The sequence below is a fragment of the Condylura cristata genome, unplaced genomic scaffold (assembly GCF_000260355.1).
Source record: "Condylura cristata isolate star-nosed mole 26May11 unplaced genomic scaffold, ConCri1.0 scaffold00008, whole genome shotgun sequence".
NCBI classification, from domain to species: domain Eukaryota; kingdom Metazoa; phylum Chordata; class Mammalia; order Eulipotyphla; family Talpidae; genus Condylura; species Condylura cristata.
The window spans coordinates 37,792,572-37,804,908 of NW_004567109.1; the positions used below are offsets into that span (position 1 = coordinate 37,792,572).

The 12,337-nt window shown below is 37.6% G+C and overlaps 2 protein-coding genes across 4 annotated transcripts in view; one reads left to right on the forward strand and one right to left on the reverse strand.

The window, feature by feature from the left end:
• RAVER2 (ribonucleoprotein, PTB-binding 2) overlaps positions 1 to 5,336 on the forward strand; it is a 36,662-nt gene extending 31,326 nt beyond the window's left edge. For both annotated transcript variants that reach the window (XM_012722226.1, XM_012722227.1), the window contains one exon: positions 3,917 to 5,336. In XM_012722226.1, coding sequence (XP_012577680.1) covers positions 3,917 to 4,063 — 147 coding nt within the window. In that variant the 3' untranslated portion in view covers positions 4,064 to 5,336. The remainder of the gene's footprint in view (positions 1 to 3,916) is intronic.
• Positions 5,337 to 5,410: 74 nt separating this feature from the next.
• Positions 5,411 to 12,337, reverse strand: part of JAK1 (Janus kinase 1) — a 107,127-nt gene continuing 100,200 nt past the window's right edge. For both annotated transcript variants that reach the window (XM_004679513.2, XM_012722225.1), the window contains 9 exons: positions 11,514 to 11,665; positions 9,213 to 9,363; positions 8,993 to 9,087; positions 8,482 to 8,674; positions 7,990 to 8,114; positions 7,590 to 7,762; positions 6,741 to 6,858; positions 6,369 to 6,479; positions 5,411 to 6,232 (listed from right to left, as the gene is read on the reverse strand). In XM_004679513.2, coding sequence (XP_004679570.1) covers positions 6,128 to 6,232; positions 6,369 to 6,479; positions 6,741 to 6,858; positions 7,590 to 7,762; positions 7,990 to 8,114; positions 8,482 to 8,674; positions 8,993 to 9,087; positions 9,213 to 9,363; positions 11,514 to 11,665 — 1,223 coding nt within the window. In that variant the 3' untranslated portion in view covers positions 5,411 to 6,127. The remainder of the gene's footprint in view (positions 6,233 to 6,368; positions 6,480 to 6,740; positions 6,859 to 7,589; positions 7,763 to 7,989; positions 8,115 to 8,481; positions 8,675 to 8,992; positions 9,088 to 9,212; positions 9,364 to 11,513; positions 11,666 to 12,337) is intronic.

Genomic DNA, 12,337 nt, shown 5'->3' on the forward strand with positions numbered 1-12,337 from the left:
TTACTGATCTTAGAAAAAAAAGCTTTCAGTTTTTCACTATTAGGTAAAAATGTCAGCTGGTGGCCACCTTCTTATTATATCACTAATATGTTGAGATACATTCTTTTGTATAGAGTTACTAACAATGAGTTGGTTTACAATATTGTGACTTTCTGTGATGCTGTGAAACGAATAACGCATTCATCAGAAACTGTTTCATCCAGTACTCTCTCATGATGCTGTGCCTCAGTATTGAGCCACAGCTCCAAGTCAGCATTATCAACTTGGTACTGGAAACTTCTGGCATTTTCAACTCATGATGGGTATAGTGGAACAAAACCCTATTGTGAAACAAGAAAAATGTGTACATACTTTGTCCAGTTTGCCTCATAAATGACGCTAAATTCTGTTAACTGCTTGTTCTGACTCTCTTTTATCAGAAAAGAATGACCTGCAATTTTCTTTTTTGGTAATATTCTTTCCATGATTTGGTATTAGGGTAATGCCTGCTTTATAAAATAATTTACAAGTGTTATTCCCTGTATTTGTAAAAGTCTGAGAAGAATTAGTATAAGTTGTTTTAATCTACTATAGAATTTATCAGTGAAGTCATTTGGTCCTGGGCTTTTATTTGTGGGAGGTTTGTGATTACAGTTCAAGCCTTTTAACAGTAATTTATCTAGATTCCTGTTTCTTTATGATCCAGTTTGGGGATTCATCCATTTCTTTTGGGTCTACCCTTCTGTTTGTAACTTTGTCTTTTTCCTTGGTGAATGTAATTTTTTCTTCAGAAGCCATCATAGTTCCATTATCTTCTCTATTATCTTTTTAGTCACTGTTTAAAATTTCCGCTCATACCATCATTTCCGTCTTTTCACTAGCTTTGGCATTTGCTCCTTTTTTCAAATTAGGTTAAGAACTCTCTTAACAGGTACTTCTCACTATATACTAACCTTTTAAAAACTGGTTTTCCCGCAATTTTTAAGTTTGGATATGTTGGATTGGATTTCCATTTCACCTGTCTCAAGTTAATTTTTCACGTCTCTTTTGATGTCTTGACATTTGGTTTTTCTAGAACTGTTCACATATATTTTTGATTTCTCCAGTTTATCCTTGTAATTGAGGTCTAGTGTTGTACTATTGTGGTTGGGATTGATTCATCTTAAATGACAAATACTGTGACCTATGACAAATACTGTGCATGTTAGATCTGTCTAATGTATACCAAGTTAATTTACTTTTTGATTTTGCCTGGAAAATCATTTTCCATTAATGGAAAAATGTGGAATGTTGAAGTAACCCTATCATTATTATATTGATTTCTCCTCCCAGAACTATTAATATTGTTCCTAATTTGGGTTCACAAATTTTTACAATTGTGTCCTCTTGATTAGCTGACCCCTCTTCTTAATGTCCTGTCTACTGTTCTTTGATTAATTTTCTGTTTAAGTATGGCTATCTTTGCTTTCTTTTGGTTTCCACATGTGAATTATCTCAAGCATGTATTAACTCTCAATGTAAATATATGACAAGCTGAGGTGTGAGGCTCTTGTATTCAAAATAGAAACATAGAGTCCTGACTTTTTTTCTTTTAAGTAAAAGCTACTATATGTCTTCGTGAATCTGGCCCATTACATTTAAAGTAATTAGAAGTGTAGACTTAAATTTGCTACTTACTTTATGGTTGTTTTGTCATTCCTGTTACTTCCTCTCTTTATAAAATTTTTGTGGTTTGATGACTTTCTGTACTTAAATGCTTGATTCCTATTTTGTTATGGTTACCACATAAAAGTCTTAAACAGATAGTTTCAAATGCATAGAAAATCTTTCCCAACCCCTGCATTTTCTTTTTGATGTCACAGTTTATACCTTTTTACATTATGTATCTCTTGTGGTATTTTAATTTTGTATGATTTACCCACCATTATTCCATTAAATTATTATAAATTTATCTTTACCCAGTGCTTATTGTACTTTTGTTTTCCTGTTACTCATCATCATAAGAATTGTTTGACATTCACAGAAAGTGAGTTTAGTAATAAGCTGCTTTTTGCTTTGGTTAAACAAAACACATTTCTTCAATTCTGAAGAACAGTGTTAGTTTATAAGTGTTTTTTTCACACCTTGTACATGTCTTACTTCCTAGTGTGGAAATGATTTCTTTATGTGACAAGTTGCTTTTCTTCTTTCTTTACTGTATGACAATTATAATGTGCCTCAGTTTGGTCCTCTTTAGATTTGGTATTTTGGTATCTAAATGTGTATTTTTCCCCAGATTAGTGCATTTTTCAGACATTAATTCTTTGAATAAGCTTTCTGTGCTCTCCTTCTTTCTGGAACCCCTAAAATGTGTATATTGTCCACTTGATATTAAACTATCCTCACTTTTATTTTTTTCTCCAACTCTTAAAAAATAACCTAGTTTTGTTGATACTTTATTCAGATTGAGCTAACCTGCTGTTGAACTCCGTTCAACCACTTCAGTTATTGTGCTTGTATTGTACAAGTATTGGTCTTTTTTAGTTCTGTCATTCATTTGGCATTCTAAAATACTTTATCTCTGTTGAATTTCTCACTTGTTCATGCCTTGCTCTCCTGACCTTAGTGACCATTACTTTGAACACTATCAGGTAAATTACTCATTTTGTTTCACTGGAATCTATTTCTGGATTCCATTTACTTTTGCTGGGGATTTATTACTGTGTTTCTTCATTTTCCTTGATTCTCTTTGTTGATTTCTACATTTTAGATTAAATATCCACCTATAGCAATCTTGGTAGAGGGATGTCATGTACAGGATGAACCTTGATCATTCCAACCTGAGGTCCCAGTTGGATCTTAAACATTTGCCATTGTAACTTCTAGATTAATAGTTCTAAGGTTTTACAGCTTGATTAGAATTTGGACCCTCAGGGAGAAATGGTGATAGGCATTTTCACCTGCTGCACCTGGCATATAGACATTGATAGAGTCAGATAGTGTTATCCTTGTGCTCATTAAAGCTTTTTGTTTACTGTACTCCTGTATGATTCATGGCTATCAGATTACCTAGCAAGCAGCCCTGAGAACTGAGTTATGTAGGTACAGGCTCTTTTTTTTTTTAATGAGTCTATTTTTACATCCATTTGCTGCCTTTTTCCATCTTAGTTGTGATCCCCGTGGATTTCCCATCACCGTAGGTACAGGTTCTTTTAAGGGAGATGTTAGTGACTTAAGAAACGTGGCCTCAAGTGTACCTGAGGAAGAGCAGAGCCATATTCTAGTATCCAACAGGTTAGAAGCCTGATCCTTAGGCAGGATCTTTTAAAGTATGTAGGTAAACCTCTTCTGGGAGATCAGTGCACATATACATTTGGTTTCCTAGTTTTCAATCTCATGGACTCAAGTCTCAGTGGCTTTTTGAGGTAGGTGTAGTTTCTCCTTAGCAGTGGGAGTTGCTTCACATATAGTTTTACTGGGCAAGGAGTTTCCCATCTTTTAACATGAATGATTGAGAACTACCTTATGTACAAAGAGTTATAATACTCAGTTGCCTGTCTCTTGTAAAATTGATTGTCTTGAAAACAAGCAATTTGAATTGTATTTTTAAACTAAATTAGAGGTAATTTTAGGTGATAAGGTTAGGCTATGTATCTTACTTGATAAGAAACATTTTGGCCCTTCTTATCACTTAAAAATCAGTGTCTGGGATAGATGCTGGAAGTTTATATTGCTTTCTAGAGTTGCTGTTTTCATTGATAGCATAGCCGTACTCTTGAATTGGAGCATTATTAGTGTTTACGATTCAGTATCAACAGTGGGAGCAAGGTCTTGTTTTTCCCAACTGTTTTTAAGTTTCACAAGAAATTTTGATGTAGAAACGTTAGTACAGTAAGAATCTTGAACAGTAAGTCTACAGTTCAGCATAAGTGGTGATTGATTTTTCTTTCTGTCATAGGTTTCATCTTTAAGAAATGAAAAGCGAGGCTCATCATATCTTGTGTCTGCCCCAGAAGGTGGTTCAGTAGAATTTGTTGACCAGCATTCTCAGGGCACAGGAAAGTATTATATGGAAACTTATTTAAAAAAGAAGCGTGTATACTGAATTAAGTTCTGACCTTATAGCCTCATGAGGTTCTTTGCAGTATTTCTGCTGTTTATCGCTGCCTTAACTACATTCAAACTAGCCATATCCTTTAAATACGGGTTTGTAATTTCCCCATAAGGAACTGTTGTGCAGCAGGCAGAACTGCCAAAAAATAAGTAGCAATAATAGAGGACATTTTCACTAGAATTAGAGGCATCTTAATGTGGTATAAAGTTACAGTTCATTTGGAGAAATTATTTCTTGTTATAGGAGTGGGAATAATTGACACCATATGTAAGTTTGAAGCAATAAATGGGAAACGTTGTTTCCTAAGCCTTAGAAGAATGAATTTCTTGTAAAGCCAATGTACATTTCAGTTACTTTCAGTAGAGGTAATCTAAGATTTACAGATTTTTAGAATTTTATGCTAGTAGTAGAAGAATGCAGGTAGAAAAAAGGGCAGTGATGGTAATATTTTAAAGATGTGCTACACACAAGCTAAATTATTAACAGCCACAAATATACAACCCCAAAGGCAGAGTGATGATTATAACATTCAAAGTATATATATAATGTATTTTGAGAGAAAGAAAGTTAAGTAGCTTTGGATAATCCAATGATAGGACTTGGCAAACTTGTCTGTAAGGTAAGAATTGTTACATTTTTAAATGTTAGGGAAACGTATATAAAATTCTCATTTGTGTAGAAAAATTCACTGGATGATAATGAAGTACATTTTCATATAGGTACTTTTGTGGTACAAAGGTAGACCTGAATAGCTTTGACGGAACATATTGGTCTGCAAAGCATAAAATACTTTGAGAAGAAATGTTAAATTTTGCTAATTGTAGAAAACTTAAGTTTCATTGTCTCTCCACAGCATGATATAATTATGCATTTGTGTAATATTATATAACATCTTCTAAAGGAGTCTTAGGAAGTAACTATTTAACCATTTTGAGGTAATAAGCTATACCTCACTCTGTTTCTTACTCAATTTACATGGGAAAGAATTGCTTATTTCCTGGAGACTGGTGGTATTTGCCATCTAGAAAGTACTGGCTAACTTTGTGCCTTGTTACAAGATTTTTGAGACTGCTAAACGAGAATATTTTGTAAATTGGTAGAGTTAAGTTACCATGTTTTAAGTGAGAACACTGATGTATGCTGTAAAAAATTTTACTTGATCTAAGTGTCTATTAACCTGTGTTGGAAAAGGACAAGCAGAATGGTAATTTCTAAGAAGTATACCTATAAATAATGCATAGGTATGACTGTAAATGAATAATGGGGTGATTCCATGCTATACTTTCTATGTAAACAGGTGTTTGAAAACAAAAATTAATATTAAAAGGCATATGCATGTGAAGTGTCTAGTACATTTATTATTTGTATAAAGAGTAAACAAAGTGCATAAAGAGTTGCCACAGGTTTGAAACAGACAGACATTGGTGATACAGTTATGAAACAAAGTTGGTTATATAGATATTGCAGTTACCCAGCTACCTCCAAGAAAGTGAAAACTAGTGGATCCTGAACTCCATAGTGCATGTAGCTGGGTGTTTCAAATCTTGCACCATAGAAGGATGGTAAGTACTGAAACTCTTTAGGAACAGTGTATTTTGACTGTTTCGGTAGTTATAAAAACATACACATTGATATTTCTTAAAAGCACATAAAGCATTCAGGTTCTCAGAATCAATTTTGATTAATGGTATGCTGCTTAGAAAAGCACTGCAACAGTTTTCAAAAATTAACATCATGCAGCAAAGAATGTATTCCACTGCTGTCCCTGGGGAAACAATCAAAAGTTTAAGTCCTACCGCTGACAAGAATAGACTCATCTTTGTATAGAACACTATACCATGGCAGCTACAGAAAAGCAATCCTCTTCAAATTTCTGGTCAGTTACTTTGTTTTGAAAAATCTTAAGCAATTGTGATAGTAAATGGAGTGCTACTGGTGCCAAATTGAATAGTTGTACTTACACATGGATATGACCCAGGTACCTTTTTCACACATAATACAAACTTAAGTTTTTGGGAGAGGATAACTTGATATGCACTGGAATTTACATGTCACTCATGGTAGTTGTTTTAAAAGTGCTTCAAATCCTTCAATAAGGTTCTGAAAAGTTGTCCGATTTGCTGGTTGGAGATCCCAGCATTTTCTCATAAGTTGGTAAATCTATAAAACAAAGAAACAAACATGTATTTGTTAAAATAATACCAAAGTATATTTCAGCACAAGGAGCTATCAAAACATGTAGTAAGGTAAATATACAATTGGAGTCTTTATACAATCTAGAGTAGCCCATAAATACCTCATCTGGACAGTTAGGTGGACAAGGCAAACGTTTTCCATCTTTTAATGTGTTCACAAGTCTTGTTACAGTCATTTGGCCATGAGTTGGACCTATCATTTTCAGGAACAACTATTAAAAGCAAACAAAATGTTTTAATTTACCCATATTCACAAATCAGCTCATTTAGACCCTCCCCCAGGAGCCTCAGCTGGTGAGGATGATTTCATTTATGAATAAATCAGGCCCTCTTATCAGAATTTAGGGCTACTTGTAAAAAAGCAAGATACAGACAGCCACAAAGGTGTTAAGAACACTAGAAAGTGTCACCATATTTACAAGGCAGGGGTGGTGTACATATTCTGGGTACTAGATGAGAAAAGAAACACTCACTGCCATGGGACTGGAATCTGAATCACAATACGTAAGCAGCTCATGCAGAGTAACTCCAAAAGACCAAACGTCCGAGGCAATATAAAATTTACACTGAATTAAACATTCTGGAGCATACCTGAAAGAAAGAACATATCCCAGTAAACAGTATCTCACATTTGTGCTCTTCATTCCACAGAGCAGGTGTTCACCATGGGGAGGTGACGACAGGTCCCAGGTTTATGTGCCTGATGGCTCTGAATGAATCAGCAGTAATTTCACTGTACATTCCTCTTCCAATGTCAACTGTTTTGGTGAGTGATACCCAGTCAGGAAACCATGTCCCATTCCCTTAAACTTCTGCCCCTCTCATCATACTAATCACTAGCCTACCTCAGTCCTAAAGTCTAGGGTTGCAATTCTAGCTCCATGACTTGCCACATTCCAACCTGATTTCCATTTTTAGGAAAACAGGTACTCTTTCCTCACATCTTTTAATCATCTTTATAAACCAAAAATTAGTCTGAACTTTTCTGTTGTACTGCTGCCTCATTCATTAAACTCTGCTCAATAATTAATAGCTCACTAGTACCAGGCATTAAGTACAGCCTCAGTGCTTAGATGACTTAGGATCCCTGAGTAGGTGAGATCTATTTGTATCCATAGTTGCTTTTATGGGGGAGGGGGTGGAATGTACAGTTTTTCCAGGTTTAACAGAGTCAGTCCTTCTAATAGCCTCATTAAATATACAGTATTTTCAGTCCTCTCTAACCTTAGCTCAAATAGGACAAAATACTAGCATGGCTAGAAAGTATCCATGAAAACAGTGGAAGGCCTTTGACCCATTTATGAAAGCTGATTGATTGTTACCAAAACACAGGGCTATCCCGATCATCTTTGACCGTGTAGTATTCCTTATCAGTTTCAATTGCTTTGGTTAAGCCAAAATCTCCAATTTTCACTTGGTGTTCACTCTCAACAAGGACATTTCTTGCTGCTAAATCCCGGTGAACATACTGCCGAGAACCCAAGTAGTCCATACCCTGAGGGAAAAAAATAAAGGGGAGAGCATGGCAGTTCAGATTATAAATGTCATTTCAGACATATTACATTAGCACTCTTATCAGTTCACTTTCTTAAGAGTCTAAAATTTATCATCCAAATAATGCAAAATGAAATTCAGTAGTTATTGAAGTTTCCCCATTTGCAGTCTAATTATACACCTTGTCACAGCAGCATGCCTGACCTTTTAATCTCAAGTGCTCTTTACCTTACAAATCTGAACAGCATATTTTAACTGCTGTTTGAGGTTGATTTTGTTCTTATTTTTTGGAAGATACTCCTTAAGGCTTCCAGAAGGCAGAAATTCCATGATGAGTTTAATACCATTTCCTCCTGTTAGGATTTAAAAAAAACAGCCATCAGTATGAAGTGGCTAAATGAAGGACTTGTGGGGCATAGGATCTGGTAACAGTGCTCTGGAATCAACAGGCAAATGGAAATTTCTCAAAATGATGAGAACTGTCTTTTACAATAAAGTATTTTACTGGCTTGCAAAAAACACAGTAAATACCTGTCATGTAAAAAATACCAGGATAGGTGAAGTCCAGTCCCCTAGTGTGGGTGTTCAGAGCCTGAGCAGCTTCCCCATCAGCCCTGACACCGCCCACAAAGCCCTAGGGTTCACGGGGCAGTGGCAGGTGTGTCCAGGCATACCAGGGACAGCTGGAAGGCCCACCCAGCTCATAAACCCACAACACACCGTCTTCTGTGCAGATGCCTTTGTACTTCACAATGTTCTCATGATACAGGTTCCTTAAGATTTCGATTTCCTTCTTCAGATCCGCTATGTGGTTACCTCCGCTTTCAGGTTTCAGGGATTTCACAGCCACCTGCTCCCCTGTATTGTCGCCCTCAGGGTCATACCTGCAGAGCTCAACCTTCCCGAAGTGGCCCTAAAGGGAAAGATACATGTGCTCAGATCAGGGAAGGTCCAGCCTCGACCAGCAGGACATATTTAGGTCAGGCTTGCACAGCCTAATGGTACAGGTAGCAAGTGCCAATCTTGCTTGCTTCTTCAAGCCTCAGCCCCCTACTTCCCTGTCAGAAAGTGAGAGACAAGGGTTTTTCTTTTTCTTAAACATCTATACCTACTCCATCTCTCTCCCTTTTTCCATCCTATTCTATCCCTTCAAGGAAAACCAAGGAGAGATGACCACTGTCCAGTGTGCACAAAATTCATTTAGTCAGCAGAGGATTGGAGAGTGACTTGCCTCTCCCAAATCACGGATCTTCTTCAAGAAGCGCTTTTCAAAATGTGTGGGATCCACTTCGGTGGCTGGCTTCTTTTCTGAAACAATGTCTGGATCTAATAGAAAAGAAAACAAATTCACAAAGAGGGGACTGCCACTCAGACCCTGGTTATTTCTTCCACTCCCCAATCTGCTGTAAGGGCACTGGCTGTTCTTGAAAATAGCCCAAGACAAGTCTTACTCTGCTCCTCCAGCTTGTTGATATCTCTCATGATGGCTCGAAAAAAGGGTCTCTGATTGGGATCATAGTTCATGCAGCGGGTCATAAGGTCAGCCAATTCTTTACAAGATGGTGTCACCGGTCTGCAGCGGCTTTCATAGAATCTCTCTTTCTGTAAAGAGAAGAATCACATGGGAGAAACCAAAGGAACCATCGCGAGCCTCATAGCCCAAGGCCAGAGCTGTAGATCCCTAACTTAATTTCCAACAGCTCTACCTAAAGGGAAATGTAAAAAATGTGGGCTATTACATTCAAGTTGTGGGAAATTCCAAATTCAAGGAGGGTAGTCTGTACCAAACCAGCTGACTTCGAGTATTCATGCAATCTTTCTGGAAGACAGGCAATATGTATAAAAATCTTCAAACCCTTTGACTCACTAATTCCCATTATCAAATAAGTCAGATATAAACACATTTATGTTTACAGATACTCCCTAAAAAATTAGAACACTAGAAATTTGAGAGCAACCTAAATACCAAACATGAAATTGGTAAGTAAATAGTAAATAGTAACAAATCATTACATTTGTAAATCTATATAGGAAAGTACTCACAATGCATGTTAACTATATCTAGCATGGTTTTAATTTTAAGAGAGATACAAGTGGACTGGCAGACAAATCTGCCAAAGCGTTAGTAGTGACCAGGGGTAACTTAGGCATTTGGTGTTGTTTTTTTTTAATAGCTCTCCTTATTAACCGAATTTTCAATTGTTTACTACTTGAAAAATTCAGAATCAAGTATCTGAATGACAACAGTTTCTAGTCTGTAACTGAATCCCAGGGGCCCTTTCTCTTCTGCTCCCTGTTCTGGGGCCGGGGTGTGCGAGTAGGACCCAAAGGAGGAAGTGAATGGAATTAAGGAGCCATGAGCTGCCCTGCCCTCTAACTGTCTAATCCTCCCCTCCACCATGTATAATGCTTAGCCCTGGGTACGCAGTAGGTGCTCAATGAACTGTGACAATAAACAATACTGTTTTTTCCTTTCCAAAGAAATTAAAATCAGTTTCCCAGAAGCCTGTGCTAAACATCCCAACCACAGAGTGCCTACGAGCCTGAGTCCTCTACTGGTACATGCCCAGCCAGCCACTATCAGAAGAGCCATCCCACAACTGAGTCTGAGCATCTCACTCCTCCACCCAAACATTTTATCAGTACATTTCACAGCTTGCAATTCACTTCTTGAATAATCTGACCACAAATGACCCTTCCGGTCCTAAATCCCAGTCATTCCTCTCCATGCTCTCACTGCTCTAGAGTCTATTGGAAACCAAGCAGTGGTTCCCAAAGAAAATTGAAGTACCACATCACTGAATGTTTCACAATCCTACACAATCCTGTTTAAGTTTTGCCTGCCCCATGAGTATAAGGGATTGGGGTGGGAGTGGTAATTTAGTAAAGAAAAAAATGAAAATCAACAAAGAATTATACACCAGAGACATTCTACAGGGGGAGGGAGAAAGGAGTAGGGTCAAAACTGGGATGGGAAAAACACATGGGACTATGGGGATGGCACATGGATGAGCTGGTAGTGAGAAGTGCACGGGGATTACAACCGAGATGAAAAAATGTACAAAATGAAAAACTATGTAAAAAAAATATAAGAAATACACATTATGAAAAAAAAAAGTTTTTTTCTGTTTTTACTACTTTATCCCTTTGGAGTTTAAGGGTTTCCACTTTTTCTGCATATAAATGTAAAATGTAAAAGTGGATCCAGTCTCACCCATTTTGTATTGTAGCTGAGAAATCCAGGTGAGTGTTTTGGACTACCTCGGCTACCTGACCTGTAAAATGAGGGTAATGGCACTGCCCTACCTAATTTTCTGATGTCAGCATTTTAAAAATCAGTTTTACATACATTTATAAAATATTTCTATTGAGCCAAATTCTCCTATCCCATCCTAAAATCCTCAAGGGAAGGCAAGGTCTGTGTCTATTTTATCCTGATTTTTTTACCTAGGACCATGTGTAATACACAGTTGGAACTATCTCTGTGTTAATTTCACTCAACTGGCACCTCAAACCTCTGGTAAATAATGCTGTAACAATCCATTGGGCTTCTGGCACCCTACACTTGTAGTTATTATTTACCCCCATTTTACAGATGATAAAACCAAGGCTCACAAAGTTCAGTTACATTTTCCAGGTCACATAATCTGTGAGCCCCTGAAGGAGATATAAACTCATGTCTATTGATTCCCAAAACAAAACTTCCTGCTGACTACTGAAGCAAGCATTCAAGGAGTCATCACTCAGCTCACCTCAATGAGTGTCTTGTCTTTCAGGGGGATCTCGCCATTGTAGCAGATTTCCCAGAGTGTGGTTCCAAAGCTCCATTTGTCAGCAGCCACACTCAAGTTCTTGGAGTCTTCAACAAACTCTGGAGCAATCCATGGGATTCGTTCTATGCACTCTGAAAAAGACAAGAACCATTTAAAGATCAGTTTCTGAAATCACCTGGGGAATTAAATCATTGTCATTACAGCAAGAACAGTGTGCTAACACAAAGTTTTTAACTCGTATTTTCCAAACACATTCTTAGAAGGCTTATTAAAGGTGTGGTTTTCAGCCTCTTCACGCTGGCATTTGGGAGGAAGTAGTCAGAGTTGGGCCAGCAGACATTCCATGTACAAGTTCCTCTGCAGGACATGTGGCCAATCTGCTGAAACCCTGGCCTGAGAAACAGCAAAGACCCAGGGTGAAGGCAAACCCCCTGGGGATAGGGAATTCAGGGACAAAAACTTCAGGAAGAGAAAGCAGGGGTGAATAGGACAACCTATGCAGAGCAGGCGCTAGCTAACCTTGTGCACTGCACAACTGTCCTGCAGTGCTATATATATTCAGTCTGTTCTGGGTTTCTCACTTGAGAACAGGAAGGAAAGATGAAGGTAAAGAAATCACACATCTCCTGCACCCAGCTATCTCTGCAGCCCTTGTTCTGTTTTTCCATTTTTTAAGATTTATTTATGTATGCATACAGAACTGGGTCACAGGCCAGAGGTGCAGGGGCAGTGAGAGGATTCACCAGAGACAGAGTGGGGCGCAGAATAGGCCAAATGATCAAGTATACTGCTGAGAGGTACAG